Source organism: Pseudorasbora parva, chromosome 16, assembly GCF_024679245.1.
Source record: "Pseudorasbora parva isolate DD20220531a chromosome 16, ASM2467924v1, whole genome shotgun sequence".
Lineage (NCBI taxonomy): Eukaryota > Metazoa > Chordata > Actinopteri > Cypriniformes > Gobionidae > Pseudorasbora > Pseudorasbora parva.
The window spans coordinates 8,979,392-8,996,770 of record NC_090187.1 but is presented as its reverse complement, the minus strand read 5'-3'; the positions used below and the strand labels follow the sequence as shown (position 1 = coordinate 8,996,770).

Below are 17,379 nucleotides of genomic sequence, written 5' to 3'. Positions count from 1 at the left end.
TCTACAGTTTGAGTGGTAAAGCAGAAGCGTTCATATTGAGAAGTAATATCCTGTTTACATCTCAGTGATCTCAAATTATTTTCAATTACTTTCATTTTTAATGTCATCTACCCATATTAATGTGGATGAAACCTCCTACGAGCAACTCAGACAAATGAAAGACAAATTAACCTCGAAGCTGTCCTATGAGTCCTAAAATAAATTCCCTGCAGTTCCTCCCATTCCACACATATCATATTCAAAGAACTGTTAATCCTCCAAGCAAACATTTAATACTTCCAGCTTATTATCACGTGATGTTCTAACAGGTCCAACAGTCTTATGCTGTGTCCTTGCAGACATGTATAATATATAATATATTACATGTATATAGGTATATGACGTGTATATATTATGTTCAATATTATTGAATAGTAGGAGATGGCCAAAAATATTAAGCGAGTACATTTTTTTAACAAATGAAACACAAAAAGTGCTTTAGCTCACTGCATCTATAATTAGACTAGTTTATTTAAATGCATGATTTCATAAATTTATGTATGCACAATACACATTTATCTTCAAAACCAATATCAATCACTTGAGTAGGACCCTTCAGTTCAGAGGAACATCTATTCAGTCCAAACTTTTGTAGCTATATTATATTTCACAATGGATAGCTCGTAAATGCTAAATGCCCATGCTTGCTTATATTATGTTGATTTCATTCGATTCTTAAAGCCCAGCGCTGCACAGAAAGTTTGCAGCTAAGCCTGATGGAAAATTAGTAATGGCATCTGAAGACAAATCATTCTGTGAGCTGGTAGTCAATGCATGATCATTTTCTTCAAATCAGCTTTCCTTGCTAGCCAAACAATTACAGAAAATCGATAGATTAAAAACAGCCTTGTCTCATGTAAATTAGTACTTCTTTCCTTGAGTTAGAAACTGGTACAATGCAGCTCTGCCTCCTATGCACTCTTGAAGGGCAAGAAATTTTTGTAAAACTTTACTTAGAGCCTTTACGTGTAAAGCATTATACATTTATTTTTTAATGCAGTAAGTATGTCTTGTATTGCACTTCACAATGCATTGTATGGTCTCATGAATTACTGTAACCTAAGTTATAATGCATTATAATACTTATCTATTATAAAATACTGCTTATCTATACTTAGCACAGCTTCTCACCCAGGCCCTGGTAATTTCTAGGCTTGACTACTGCAATGCGCTTCTGGCTGCCCTTCCATCGTGTGCGATAGAGATGCTTGAAATGATTCAGAATGCAGCGGCGCGTCTTGTATTCAACGAGCCTAAAAGGGCCCATGTCACGCCTCTCTCCATCTCTCTGCACTGGCTACCACTCGCTGCTTGCATCAAGTTCAAGCCGTTGACGCTTGCTTACAGATCCACCACAAGCTCAGCACCCGCATACTTCCACTCGCTCCTACGAGTCTACACCCCCACCAGAAATAATCACATATGGGGGAATGAAATCCCTTTCCAGAACATTTTCATTTACTGTTCCTTGCTGGTGGAACGATCTCCCCACCTCCATCCGGAATGCAGAATCACTGACAAAATTCAAAAAACAGCTGAAAACTCATCTCTTCCATGAGCACTTAACACTTAAAAATAAAAATAAAATAAAATAATAAATAAATAATAATAAAATAATATATTTTTCCTCTATTCCCTCCTTATTCTAACTTCATCAAAACTTTATTTCCGGCACTTTTTCTGATTCTTCGACTCTTATCAAAAGGGCTGATGAATTGAGAAATCAACTTTCCCTTGAGCCTTTGATATATAAAAGGTAATATAAGAATATCCTCTACGTTTCAGAGCTGAAAACTTATATGTCAGTAAAAGAAAAGCTTCTATAGACACTAGGCCCAGAAAAAGAGGTTCTCAAATCAACGACGTATTAGAAGCCTGAAACTCTGCCTCTATGTGTTTGCCTGCTTCTGTAGCCCTGCCCACCGACTCATCGAACTAAACTGTCACTGAAACCATGCAGTGACACTACTTTCAAGCAAAATCAGAAAGAAGCGTTTTTTTTTTTTTTCCAAAATAGGTGATTTTCGTTTTTTTTGCAGAATCTGTTAGTTGAGATCACAAAGAAGCCTCTCCGTGTTTGAGATAGCAGTATTGTAATATTTAAAAGCGTACATTTTGAGGTTGAAATCTCCTGGTTTCGTACCTATTGTTATTAACTGTTGTTTTAACTGTAATGGTTAGCATCATATCACTTGCCAAAACCCCCTATTAATATAATGGGCTTTTAGATGGTAATGTAAGCATCTGCTATCCTTTATTATTAATAGTATGGTGCGATTTGTCCTGTTGTGTCTGTCATGGCTTTACAGGGGGTATGGCTTATCTAAATGAGATGTAAATTAGCCCTATTGTCACTCCTAACAGGTGAGAACTGCACAATCTTTAGAGGCCATTTTCTTCCGTTTAAACCTTCAAATGGCCACAACTTCTCAAAATATTATTCAACACATAATAACTTAAAATGCCCCAGAACCGACATGTGTCCTTACTTTCCGTGTTTGGTCACATATTGAGATTAAAACACAATGCTGTACCTTCTATATTGTATACAATGGGAATGGTGCAGCACACTTATGTGAGTAAAACATGTTTTTACATGTGATAGTAGCTATTGCATTGACTATATGTACGTGACATGTCTAACAGAGCATACCAGCACGCTGTCACAGGCTGGAGAATCCCTTATTTGTTGGTTCATTGCGAGATCAGAGATCCCGCAATGATCCCAGCGCTTGCAAAGCCCAATGTCCTGGGGCTATGTGTTTTCCAGACAGGCTACCATAATTAAAGCATGTTGGCAGGCCGGTGAATCTAAAATAGTGAAATAATGTTAATTTCATGATCTCCTTGTGTTTGAAGAGCACTTGTGGTTCGCGCTTATATGCACCGATCGAGCTGGCCAAGTAATAATAAAAAAAAATCAATCACGGATGGATGGATGAGAACTGACATAAATATGCAAACCTTTTCCAATCCTAGCTGTGGGCGTTTACTTCTAAGCCTTCAGTGCGACACGCCCATCAAAACCAGTTTAGAAAATAGCCTATTACTTATGAGGTTTTTGAATGTAAAAACCATGCGAACATCATTAACTGACCTCACGCAACAGTACAAAAAAATAAAGCCAGTTCATGACAACTTTAATGACGGATTGCTTCCTGCATCCCTCAGTTGTAAGTCGCTTTGGATAAAAGTATCTGATAAATGAATAAATGTAAATCTATTCATTGAACACACCTTTAGCAAGTATAATGCATTAAAACACAAAAACAATCTGCAAATATTATAATGCATTTTAACTTTGCTTACAACTACTTATACTAATCTGTCTATCATCTATTTTCATTTAAATGTGGTCACACACAATCTGGTCCCATTTAATCCCTGTTACTAAAGCGGTCTGATGTAACTTCATATGCGTTTGGCATCTTTACTATCGCATCTTGCCAAACCATGTTGGACCATGTCCAGATGTGCGATTGCAAACAGACAGAGGTCATTATTCCGGCGTACAGGCATGAGCACGACCATTACTGTTTACACCACGATAAGGAGCCGAAAGAGAGCTTCAGCGGTATTAGCAAAGGCGTAAATTCACCAAACACTCAACTCCGAGCGAAATAAATCCCGGTGTGTGCTGACACAGTTTCAGCTTAGTCCTTATCAGCTTCAACCCCTTTCCTTATTGGATATAACACATTTGGTGGATATCATCAGCAGTTCTGTTTCACTTAGTTCAGCCCAGCTCTACTTAGCGTGTGTCACCACCAGATAATCATAAGCCATTATTTTATGACTTTGCAACTTACAGATGTAAAGTGCAATTGATTTTGTGAAGAAACGCTGTTGATGCATTCGTCCAAACCCAGTGCTACAATGCTGTTTGTTCTATTCAGGACAGTAACAGTGAATAACATCTGGGACTTTGTGATTTGTATCATAATTGACTGGGCTTCCTGTTCCATATCAGTCCTTTTGTGTCAACCTATCCGTCTCTAACTGGTCGATGTAGTGTTTCCAGACAAGCATCAGCATCAAGGCTCAAATTTACCGGATCATTAGAAATGAAAAGAAATCGCACTGAGACAATTATTTCACACAGACACTGGCAGCATGGGGGAGCGTTTTAGTGGCCTGTCTCAAATCTCACTGCTCAGTTGTCCTCTAATGGAAAAGAAGATGGGATCTCTGTTTCTCTGTCTCTGTTATGAAAGGGTTATTAAAACTCATATCGCATGGTCTTTTTTGAACTTGACATCTCTTTGCTACCATGGACCACACTGTACAGTGAAGATTCTTCCGAATTGTTTGAATTAAAAATCTTTCTACTTCTACTTCTCAAAGAGCCTTTCTACTTCAAAATGTGTTTCTTGTTGTGTGTCCTATTAATTTACTAGCAATTTCTGACAAATTGTTTCAAAGTAAATCTTACACCAAACTTTTTCAGTGCATGGAAAAAAAAAGTACAGCATTTAGATTTAGAAAACCTGAGAACTTTAATTTCTGGGTGAACTATCCCTTTAAAAATGGTCCGTTTTGTTGAGGCTTGGGCAGACAGGAAGAGAGGAAGCTGGATGAGGTTACAATGGGTCTCTCAGAGCACTAAATGTTCTAAAAATGGCCATCTCACCACAAGCCTTTCATCTGATGCTAGTTCAAGTGTCCTGTCTGTATCCTTCTCTACCCATTCTCTTTGTCTCCCTGCGTTCAACTCCATGTCCCCTGCAATTACAGGAACTGGAACAAGACAAGCAGAGTTTTCGAAAACGATTGAAGAGAGAAAGATGGGATTAACCTATTGAAAAGACTGGTTTGGTTCTACGCTGGTTTATGCTGGCCTAGCTTGAACTTAACTCATAGACTGTTTAAAGTAACACGCATTTTGTCTTTCCACTGTGTAAGCCACATGCTAAAAATAACATTGATATTAGATGTGTAGATCTAATGTAGATTTTTTTAGATTTTATTGAACAGCATGCAACAAAAGTAGAAGCAAAGTGAATGACACAATGTCCTTTTGTGGCTTTGATCAAATTGTCAATTGTATGTGTCATGTCGATACATGAGCACATACCAGGCTTTCCATGTAACTCAAGGAAATGAGGTATATTATCCTTTCTATCACCCACGCCCTCCTAGCAGAATAGTTCACCCAAAAATGAAAATTTAGTCATTAATTACTCAACCTCATGTCTTCCAAAACTTCCAAATGTAGTTTATATTCGGAACACAATTCAAGCTTTGGTGAAATCTTTAGTAAAGATTTCTGTCCCTCAACTAACAGTCTATACAAATACAACTTTGATGCTTAAAAATATTCATAAAGAGATCGTAAAACTAATCAATATGAATAGAGTGGTTTAGTCCAGATTTTCGAAAGAAACACGATAGCGTTATATGATGAACAGTTTGAATGTAGGCTTTTATTCATAGACTCTAAAAAATGCTGGGTTAAAAACAACCCAGTATTTTTAACCCAGTGGTTGAGTTGTTTTAACCCAGTGGTTGGGTTAAATGTTGCTTAAGACAACCCAATTGCTGGGTAAGAACAACTCAACCATTGGGTTAAAACAACTCAATTGTTGGGTCGGTGCATTTTCAACCCAACTTGGGTTGTTTTTAACCCAGCATTTTTTAGAGTGTAAATAACATTTATCAAAGCACAAATCGGATATGGCAAAAAAGAAGCTCAAGGATGTTCGCTTGACTTGCGAGAACCAATGAGGTTCATTCTGGTGTTACGCAGTACATTTGAGCCTCAACAAGAACCTATGAGGTTCATTCTCATGTTACACAGCACATTTGAGCTTCCACAAAACCAGTAAGCTTCATTCTCAAGTTACGCAGCACGTTTGAGCCTCAACAAGAACCAAAGAGGTTCATTCTGGTGTTACGCAGCACATATTGGAGCCTCAACAAGAACCTATGAGGTTTATTCTCTTGTTACACAGCACTTTTGAGCCTCGACAAGAACCTATGAGGTTCATTCTCATGTTACACAGCACATTTGAGCTTCCACAAAACCAGTAAGCTTCATTCTCAAGTTACGCAGCACGTTTGAGCCTCAACAAGAACCAATGAGGTTCATTCTCGTGTTACGCAGCACATTTGAGCTTCCAAAAGAACTACTGAGGTTCATTCTCGTGTTACGAAGTACGTTTGAGCTTCAGCAAGAACCAATGAGGTTCATTCTCGTGTTACGCATCACATTTGAGCTTCAACAAGAACCAATAAGGCTCATTCTCATGTGTCACAGCACATTTCAGCTTCAGCCAGAACCAATAGGTGTGGTTACATGGAGCAATTTAATCGGTTTGAGAGGGGTGGGATCAATCTTTTCATGAACTGATCAAACGAAAAATGACCTGACCCGATTACTTTTCAGTGTGTGTTCTTATGTGACGCGATACACAGCGCGCGCCTTCACCAATGACCATGCGCCGCGCTCACACGCAGGATAATGCGTGTTCTTAGTTTTTTATTTTATTTTAAAGTTCATTTTTCTGAGTGGTAAACTTTTTATTTCGTTAGAAGTTATGAAGATGATGTTGGCATAATGACACAGACATAGCCCGGCTATATCCTCTCATCTTGACAGCGTTTGTCCCAGGCACTTTTTACTTCAACTGCGCCTGACAGAAGAATTAATTATTTTTTTTAGATGAATACACTTTACAATAAATAAATAGCTTTTATATAACCGTATAAGTCCTGGTGGCCGCTGAGAGTTGCTATGGCATCCGTGAACACATTCAGCTGCTGGATAGGACAGCGTCGACATTTCTGATGCGGCAGACAAACTGCTCTGTGATGATTGCAATTGAAATTCAGCACATGTTAACCCCAGATCGGTTTAGATAGCGTCTCATGTAAACAGTCCACTAAATCTTTCAATCGGAATTATTTCAATCGAAATGACTAAAAAGTGTGTATGTAAACGTGGCTAATGATGTTCGTTCTTGTGTTATGCAGCACATTTGAGCTTCAGCCAAAACCAATTAGGTTAATTATCATGTTACAAAGCACGTTTGAGCTTCACTCAGAACCAATGAGGTTAATTCTCATGTCTCACAGCATATTTGAGCTTTACTCAGAACCAGTGAGGTTCATTCTCGTGTTACGCATCACATTTGAGCTTCCGGATCACATTTGAGCTTCCGCAAGAACTAACCTTGTTGGTGTCATGCAAGTATGGTTGAGCTCACGTGTATGTTTGCTGTTCAATGTTGCAGAGCAGAGTTATGAAATACAGCTGAACAAATCTACTGCTGGCATTTAAGATGAATCTATATGACTTGTTATATATCATTCTCATAAGATTATTGTATATAATATTGCTTTTCATATGCAGCCAGCATCCAAAAAAAAAAAAAAAAAAAAAAACAGAACGCATGCTGGTGACCTTTATGCTGCTCTTTTCAACAGAGAGGAGGAGACAGAACCGAGAAAGAGGTACCCACCTGGCGAATGAGGAGGGGGGGCACACATTAGCACAACCCCCTGGCCTTCCCTCACTGAAACAGCTCCTCTAGTCCGACCGCTGAACGCCCCGAGATCTGCAAACACACACACACACATGCAGGCGTGGTTTTAGCCAGTGACAGAGTGACACACGGTTGGCACACAGGCAGCTGTTAACCTGCAGATTAAGGGTCAGAGATTGCATATGAGCGCCTGAAAATCGTATAAGCGCTCGCGGCTCGGCTAGATTTAGTATCTGTCACCTGAGGTGTGACCTCCATGTGAGCTTTCACTTTAACCTGCTCTACGCCCAAAACCTGCCGCTTAAATCTCACTTCCTGTTTCCCTTCGGACACGACGACCAAGTGGTAATTAAAACAGGTAACCTTGCTCGAAGCCTTCAATCTTGTGAGTACTTTTAAAATACAGAAGAGACATGGAAAATCATTTTAGTTCACAAAAAGCAGAGAATTGTGGGCAATCATTACAGTTTCAAGTCATGTCTGAGGACAGAAGTCGGATGGTATTTTTTAAATGTAATTTTCAGTTGGAATGTAGAGGTGAAGGTTTCCACATGTAGCAGCGCTCTGGCCAGGTGGAGCTACTACAGTTAATCTGTTGAAACAAATTGCATTTGCATAAATTACCATAATTAATCTGCAAACTCTCAGCACAACACCATGCCATTGGCTGACTGCCCTTTGCAGAGAGAAGGTGTGGGGGATGTAGTGCTATCAGAGCATCGCAATGTTAGGGACAACATTATCATTGTTTAGAGGTTGCTCTAAATCTCAGTTACATCATCTTAATTACCGTCTTACAAAAATATAATTGCTAAAATTCCCATTAAGTTAATCAAACATTATTTCTGAATGTGCTCTGAATATTCAAAGCATACATTTTTTTTATGTTTTACAATTAAGGGAACAGTCATTTTATAATTTTGCATGTTACTTTTTGCATGTTCTCAGAATAGACTAAAACAAGTCATTAGTAACCTAAAAAAAAAGAAAAAAAATGAAGAATGTCCAACGAAAACTAATCTAAATGTTTCTTTTTTATTTTCTTTATTTGCTAACATTTTGATAATGTTATAAAAAATATATAAATTTTTTAGAAAATGTTTTTAGAAAGTATTTAGAAAATGTTTTCACACAAAATCTCAAAGCCGTTTAGTAGAGAATATTGGAACATTAAAGAGATCTCACTTCAACTTGTTTCTTTATTATGTAAAAAAAAAGAAAAAAAAGACCTTTCGAGAGCAAATAATAGTGTTTAGGGTACAGCCAGAGCATCAACTATGCAGCTTATATGTACACTTCAATGAAACCAAGATTAATTTATATGCACATAGTGCAGAGAACCTATGGAATAATACATATATTATTCAGCTTTACATACAGCACATTATGAGCATTCAAGGACACTTTTTCAGCCCCAGGGCTCTTTGGTCTGCTGAAATTCAACTCTTAATTTTTAGATACACTGTTCTAAAGGTCATTTTTGCCTTAGTTTGAGCTTGCACATATAAACTTCCACTTTTCAAAGCTCTCAGTAACAAGGTGCAAATGGAAATGGGACATTAGCGGTGTTTACGAAGGTCAGCAAATCAATAAGTGTCCCATTAAGCATTGCTTTGCTGACATATCAACAAATATAATGGCACAATCCCCTGGAATGACACTTAATTTGGCTTAGCAGTCACATTCGCGCAAGGAACTAAATTATATCAATTTGTATTTATTTATTTATTTGTTGTCCAGGCTCTTCAAAGAACAAAATCAAGTGATAAACAACATTTGATAGTAGAGAGATTCTAGTGAAGTGAAGATATAGGAAAAAAAACAAAACATAAATAAATAAAAATATGTACACTACAATGACAATGCACAACTAAGGAAAATATTCAAATTTAAATTCATATTAAATTATTAGTTGAACTCAAGAACACTTTTTGGCCCAAGTAAGTACGCAACCGAAATATGTAAAATACAGTTCTGATCCTATCCTGACAGGCAGAAATAATGTTCTCCATTTTATCTAACTGATGTCTATGAGAAACAGCCTAGATAATTAGATAATAAAGAGTTCTCACTTGTCATGTTTCCTTTCTAAGAGCATTGGCAAATTCGGATAAGAATGGCTGTTCATTTGTTTTTTCCATTTATTGTATGCACTACGTGAAGAAGTTCCAACAGGCTTAGACATGAGGGTAATTAATCTTTTTTCCTCCTTCTTATTGTGGGTTGAGACAGAACAGAAGACATAAGCTTGTGGGACAGGAGACAAGATGTTTCATCGGTCCTGGTCGTGGGTGGTGTTGATTAGCCCCTTTCAGCCTGAAATGAGGCAGTTTTAATTTCACACAGCAGCAATGTCAGACATTGGGGGCCTGTAAGAAACTACCAGGGAAGGTTGATTGCTGCATACTAAACAACATAATATATGCAAACATAAACCTACATTCACAACCTCATCCACCCTCTACTAGTCAGCTCTGAAAACATAAGTCATATTGAGCTTTTGACTAAAGGCAGGGGGAATTGCCAAACGCAGTAGGTCTGTCCTCACTGGAGTCCTTAAAATGGGTTAACTTGACTGTTATTGACACAACAATACAGCAAATCACTTCCACTGAACAATAGCTGATCTTTGCCCCTGTCTGTTATAACATCTGACAGACAGCTATATTCTCTGGTGGAACACACGATTTGAAAAGCGCAACCTTGACATGTGCTCTGACATAATGTATAGATGTTTATAGCATTGCAGAATAAAACCAACACTGTTTTGGAAAGAGAATAAAAGATTTCACAAATACTGCGGCAAATACTACACCATGTTAGTGCTTTGAAAGGCAGACATAGCAATGTGGACAAGGAGTCAAATGAAGGTCATTATTTCAAAACTGAAACAGCTGATTTCACAACAAATGCTTTTCCTGTGGGCAGATGATAAAGTTGACAAATAACAGAGATACCTTGGATATTGTAATAGTTTAGATAGTAAAAAGTATTTGGAAATTATTTGAAGCCTAGTGTTCTTTAATAAAAGGCAGTCGGACGTATTTTTAAATAGCTTTTATAAACGTACACTGGAAAAAATACATTATTAGTGGGCATCGGGAGAGAAAACATGACATTTTAAAATATGTCAGTACTCGTTGCTTTAAGTTAAAACATCTCAAAATTGCATTTTAGTCTGGGGCTTAAGCCTCATCTGTGAAACCAGGGGTTTTGAATAAATTAATATTAAAAAAATATTTCTTAAATACAGGAAAAATTAGTAAAAAAAATGCAACCCAGGCTCATTGGAAATACGTGACTCTGCCTACATTTTTGCTACACCTTAATTATGTACCTCCAGGTACGTTTACCTGCACTTTTTGGGTGAAACCGTCCACCGGAGGCGCTAAGTGGTAATATTTTTTCTCCATTCCCAGACTGATCTCATGAAATGGCGTATGTATGACACGCCAATTCGTATGCCATTTTGGCGTGCTATCAAGACGCATAATCGCTTTTTAGTGTGTTTATCAACGCCGATTCATTCTATCCTCCTACACTGCCCCTACCCATCACACACACACACACACACACACACACACACACACACACACACACACACACACACACACACACACACACACACACACACACACACACACACACACACACACACACACACACACACACACACACAGCCCCTAAACCTACCCATCACAAGAAACATTCTGCATTTTTACATTTTCAAAAAAACAAACAAAAAAAAAACAATTTAGCATGTTTATAAATCCATTTACCTTGTGGACACACACACATATTCAGACACATTTTGAAAGCGTAACGCCTGTTTCACACCGCAAGCGTGAGCAGCGCGTGAGCTGCACTTCAGCGTAACTACACCGTGACTGCAGCTGCAGACGCGCGAGTGTATCCACACTGGAAGCGTTGGTGCAGCGTCACAGCAGCGGCTCCCACAATGATAGAGCCTATACCTGTCTGAGTATTAAATACTAAACTAAAATAAATTATTATATTTTCTGCCTAGTTTACTTTACTTTTTATAATACTTTCACCCAAACTGAATAATTAAAACAAGTTTAAATGGGTAAATCTTCTACAGATGATTTTTATTCTTCGTTTTATTTTTCTGCATTTTGAGCGCTTTTGTGATATTATATTTATTTTGTCCATCAAAAGTGTGCTTTCGTTTTGCACCGTGACTGCAGCTGCAGACCGAGAGCCTTTACCTGTCTGAGTATTAAATACTAAACTAAACGAAAGTTTGTTATATTTTCTGGCTAGTTTACTTTATTTTTTATAATCATAACCATACTTTCACCCAAACTGAATAATCAAAACAAGTTTAAATTGCTAAAATCTTCCACAGATATTTTTATTCTTCGTTTTCTTCTCTGACATACTCCAGTTATTGTTCAAATACACTACACGTGCTTCCTGTGTGCATTTTAGGCACTTTTTGTGTGAAATCATATTTATTTTGTCCATTAAAAGTGTGCTTTCACTTTAATTGAGCGCCAGGAGCGTCAGCAGCGCAGCAAAAATAGGCTCGCAGCCGAAACCCCCGCTTCACTGCTGCTCACGCGACGCTCCTGCTTGACGCTCACGTGCTGCTCCTGCTCCCGGTGTGAATGCACTCATTGATTAACATGGGCGCCGAAAAAAATACGCGCTGCTCACGCGCCGCTCACGCTTGCGGTGTGAAACGGCCGTAACTCAATCCCTTCCCTAAACCTACCCATTTGTGTATTATAAAAAAAACAGGATAACAGGCAGATACGACTGCATACATAATTTATTCAGAAAGTACAAATATCCCAAGTGTTCCGAGGCCAAACAATTGATTTGTGTGAAGAAAATCCCCAAAAGCGATCAGTAACGTCGAGTCCATCCGCCAAAGATTAATAATACATTTCAAATATTGCCGCCGGTGTCATGACAAATCCTGTCCCCCTGTGAAATCGTGTCCGCTGGTAGCGGTTTTAAATGCCTGATCAAAAGTTGTTATACATGGTTCTGGACAATTAATTGTTTAAAAATAACTAAATAATAAACTAATAAACTATGAATTCATTGCCATAATAAGTACACACGCAAAACATTTATTTAAAACATTTAATTGATTGCTATAATGGGAGCAAAAACATGTTCTGAATTATATACTTATATAAGCACTTATAGCTTCAGTTATATACTACTAATATATAAAACATATGCTTTGTAAGACATTAAAGACTATTTTAACACAATTTAAACAGTAAAAATCAAAACACGATTGTGTAAGAATTGTAATCAGGCTCTGAACAGATTACCTATTAAAATTTCTTTCAGCGAATAGAATCGCTCTTGGGGTCCTTGCGGACACGATTTCACAGGGGGACAGGATTTTTCATGACACCGGAAGAACCGTCAGGTCAGTTTTGACAGCATTGGCTGTCGTGTGTCTCGTGACCAATTGCGTCATTACGTCAGCTTTGATTGTAAAATGCCATTGGCTCTCGTGTGTCTCGTGACCGATCGCGTCATTCAACTTGTGTGTCATTTGAATGAGAAATATGAATGAACGAGTGCGTGTGTGTGTGTGTGTGTTCTGTTCGCTAAGGAGCGCAATCATTTCAACGACTAAAACATTAAGATCAACTCTGTTCTTCACATGAAGATATCGTATGGCTTCAGAAGACTTGGAATGCAACACGAGTTAATACTTTTATACAGTTTTTTGGTCAGTTTTTGCAATAAATACATGTGACTGTACATTTGTTTGCCTGTTATGCGTTTTATATTGTTGAGAGTGGGTAGGTTTAGGGTAGGAGTGGAGTTAGTTGCTCCAAAATATAAAATTAGGCTATAAATATTCATTCTGTGAGATAAGTCATGATGTCATGTTGCGCATCTGGAATGGAGAAAAAATATTACCACTTAAAGCCTCCGGTGGACGTTTTACCCCAAAAGTGCAGGTAAACGTACCTGGAGGTACATAATTAAGGTGTTGCAAAAATGTAGGCAGAGTCACGTATTTCCAATGAGCCTGGGTTGAAAAAATGTTACCTTTAATTTGAATCTTTACATTAAATTTATATAATTGAATATCCTTGACTATTTCTTTGCCGGTTTCCAGTCACTGCCAGCATTTTTGATCATTTTCACAAAAATTGAATCGCTACCAGGATATATATATATATATATATATATATATATATATATATATATATATATATATATATATATATATATATATATATATGTATATATATATATATATATATATATTTTTTTTTTTTTTGTATGAATATCTGAAAAGATATTTTTTTATGATATATATATATATATATATATATATATATATATATATATATATATATATATATATATATATATATATATATATATATATATATATATATATATATATATATATTTTAAATGCTTCATGCATTTTTTTAACAACACTCTAATATGGGAAGTTTCACAAACAAAGCAACATTTTGAGCAAATAGCTGAGACAATTTTCTTTTTGTCAAAGACTACATTTGGACTATTATTTCCATTTAATGTCCTGACTATTACTTGAAACTATTATTTGTTTATAAATATTATTTTTTACAAAATGCCCTGACGGTTTCCCTCTGTTTTTACTTGTATTTAAAAATATACCTCCATGTAATTACAGCTGTAATTAATTTGTAATTACACTGTTTGCCTTCTTTTTCCTCTTTAACTGACCCAGTACCACCACCACCACCACCACCACAAAAAAGTACATAGAAGTTAAAGTCAGACTAAAAACAAACAACTGCCCAGTCTTCCAACTTTCCGCTCGAATCGTAAACTTTAAGTCATTAAAAAGATGATGATTTGATTTGTCTTCTTAAATCTTATGAGATCGCATTCACTTTCCCCTAGATGTTACGCGTATGATTAAAATGTGGATGTATTTCATGTCATTTATTCATTTTCAGATTGAATGTTCTTGTGTGAAATATGAAAAAAAGAAAAGTAAATGATTTAACAATGCTGCTAACACATATGCTGGCTTAGAAATTATTGCGAAGCTTCTGCATGAATTTTTATTCATCATTACAATGTGCAACTATGAAAATTGACATCAATAGACATGCACAGACATGCATAATCACAGACATTCAACTTCCTTGCCAGCATCGCAAGGAAGCGCAGCATAAATTGTTGAATGCAATCTGGATTTCCCTTTCAGTTTTATATTTTGCCATATAAAATTAAACAGCTTGTGTTTAGCCACTGTGTTCAATCACTTGGTCGCATAACGACTTTGGACGTTACCTCGTGGTCTGCCATTCTTTTGATTGGCCAAAACACTTCTGCTCTTTCTTTTTATCTGTGAACATTCAGATGCTCCTGCTCGAATACAGTCGACATGAAGATAAGCTTGGCAACCTTCCAACTGTAATGTTAACACTCCCATTACAGATAAGCTGTTAATCTGTCACATTTCATGCACTGCATGGGGTCGAGAGTCCTCTGAAAAGCAGGTGGGCTGTCTTTGAGTGCTATTCCAGTGTTTTGGAATTAATCTTTCAAATTAATGAATTGTTCTTTTTCACTTCTATGCACAGACACCTATTTTTGCTTCACTAAATTTCTTAATTTGGGAAGAGACAGCTGTGATTCTTTTTTCTTGCCTTTGTAATGTCACAGCAGCTCAAGTCACCAATCAATAAAATCTGGTTTCTATCATGGGGAAAAAAAAAACTGTTTAAAATATAATTTCAAAAAAAGAAAATTGTGAGTTTACATCATTGCAATTCTGACTTGCAAGATATAAATGAACAAATGTGAGTTATGTGAGATATAAACTCGGAATTGTGAGTTTTAGAGTCCAGTTCTGAGGGGGAAAATACTTTTCTCAGAATTGCAAGTTTATATAAATTTGTATCACAACTCAAAAATAAATAAATAAAATAAAATAAAATTTGCAAACACAAAACGTCTGAATTGTGAGACAAAAAGTCGTAATTAGCCTTTTCATTTTTTTATATTCACGATTTTATAGTATTTTTATTTCAATGTTTTAAACAGAAATTCATTACATTTTTATTCAAATTGAAGCAGATTTGTAACATGACATTATTAATTGACATTATTGCGTCTGACATTTTATGTTGCAGCAGGATTCCTATTTAAACTGTTTTTGTGATGATCATTCATAGACATTAACATAATAAACGTTTTAAAACAGAATAAAAAAATCACAGCTTTTCAGAGGTAAATTATTCCAGGATTATTCCTCACCACGTCTCAAAACGATGTAGCTAAAGTATAGCACTACACTTGTGTTTATTTGAGTCGATGTCGGTGTCGGCTGTGCTCTCGCATGGGTCGCGTCAGATTTCAATCACAGAAGAACGCGAGCTCCGTTGCCGTGGCGCATTACCAGCAGCCATATCACCCTGTAGCCCAAGACTGGTTTCCCACTGAAGCTAAGCAGGGCCGAGCCTGGTCAGTACCTGGATGGGAGACCAACTGGGAAAAACCAGGTAGCTGCTGGTAGAGGCGTTAGTGAGGCCAGCAGGGGGTGCTCACCCTGTGGTCTGTGTGGGTCCTAACACCCCAGTATAGTGATGCGGACACTGTACTGTCAAAGAGCACCGTCCTTCGGATGAGACGTTAAACCGAGGTCCTGACTCTCTGTGGTCGTTAAAAAATCCCAGGATGTTCTTCGATAAAGAGTAGGGGTGTAACCCCGGCATCCTGGCCAAATTTGGCCACTGGCCTCTGTCCATCATGGCCTCCTAATCTTCCCCCTATCCTGATTGGCTTAATCACTCTGTCTCCTCTCCACCAATCAGCTGGTGTGTGGTGGGCGTTCTGGCGCAATATGGCTGCCGTCGCATCATCCAGGTGGATGCTGCACATTGGTGGTGGTTAAGGAGATTCCCCCTTCTATGTAAAGCGCTTTGAGTGCCTAGAAAAGCGCTATATAAATGTAATTAATTATTATTATTATTAATTATTATTATTATTATTAGCGGATAATAACTTGCGAAAGACTGACATCTCTCTTTTCAAAGAAATTACATAAACACAGAATAATTGCTTTCTATTTGATTTACGCTATTTAAAACCTGTCATGTTTTCGAAGCATGTCTCATAATTGTGAGAAAAATATTTACTAAATTAGAGTTCCTTTTCTGAAGACTATCTGAATGAACATCTTTGACAGATAGCCTGAAGATTGCACATCGTGTTTGTTTTCTTTATTTTGCATAAAGCACAACAATCTGTTTTTATTGTGACTCCACACACACACACAGACACAGGCACACAGAAGCTGCGTTTCCACTGCAGAAACTTTACCCAGGAACCAGTAACTTTGGGTGGTACTCTGTGTGATTTGACCGCAGGAACCAGGGTCTAAACGAAGTTCCAGGGTTAATATGTCCCCCTCCAAACGGCCCTGCTCGCGAGGTAGTACTTTTTTAAAGTTCTTAAAAGTCTTTTACGTTTTTAAAAGTCTTTTGCGAGGTTCGGTCTACGTTCAGTAAATATCAGTCTTGCTCTCTGTCTGATGGCGCGCGTTCGTCTCAGCCATCTCACGCTCAATGTCCGTAATAGCTGATAATAATATACATTGTCATTTGAAATCTTTCTGAATATGCTAGTGCTCTTTTCTGTCGTTGTTAATTACCTCTTGAGTAAACCAGCAAAAGCAGCACAGCTTAAATCTCTTCAATACTCGTTATTAATTTTTTTTTCAGTCTATTTTTCACCATGTCTGTAACTTTTAAGTGTGCGTCCTTACATGACGTGACAGCGCGCGCCACGCTCATGTTGACAAGAGAGGAAAGCTAATTTTTCTGAGGGGTAAACTTTTTATTTC

At 37.3% G+C, this 17,379-nt stretch overlaps 1 protein-coding gene across 6 annotated transcripts in view; it reads right to left on the bottom strand.

Annotated features, from left to right (window-relative positions):
- The window catches only part of cntn5 (contactin 5), a 427,504-nt gene that overhangs the window by 141,367 nt on the left and 268,758 nt on the right, over positions 1-17,379 (bottom strand). For all 6 annotated transcript variants that reach the window (XM_067419349.1, XM_067419350.1, XM_067419348.1 and 3 more), the window contains exon 6: positions 7,500-7,595. In XM_067419349.1, coding sequence (XP_067275450.1) covers positions 7,500-7,595 — 96 coding nt within the window. The remainder of the gene's footprint in view (positions 1-7,499; positions 7,596-17,379) is intronic.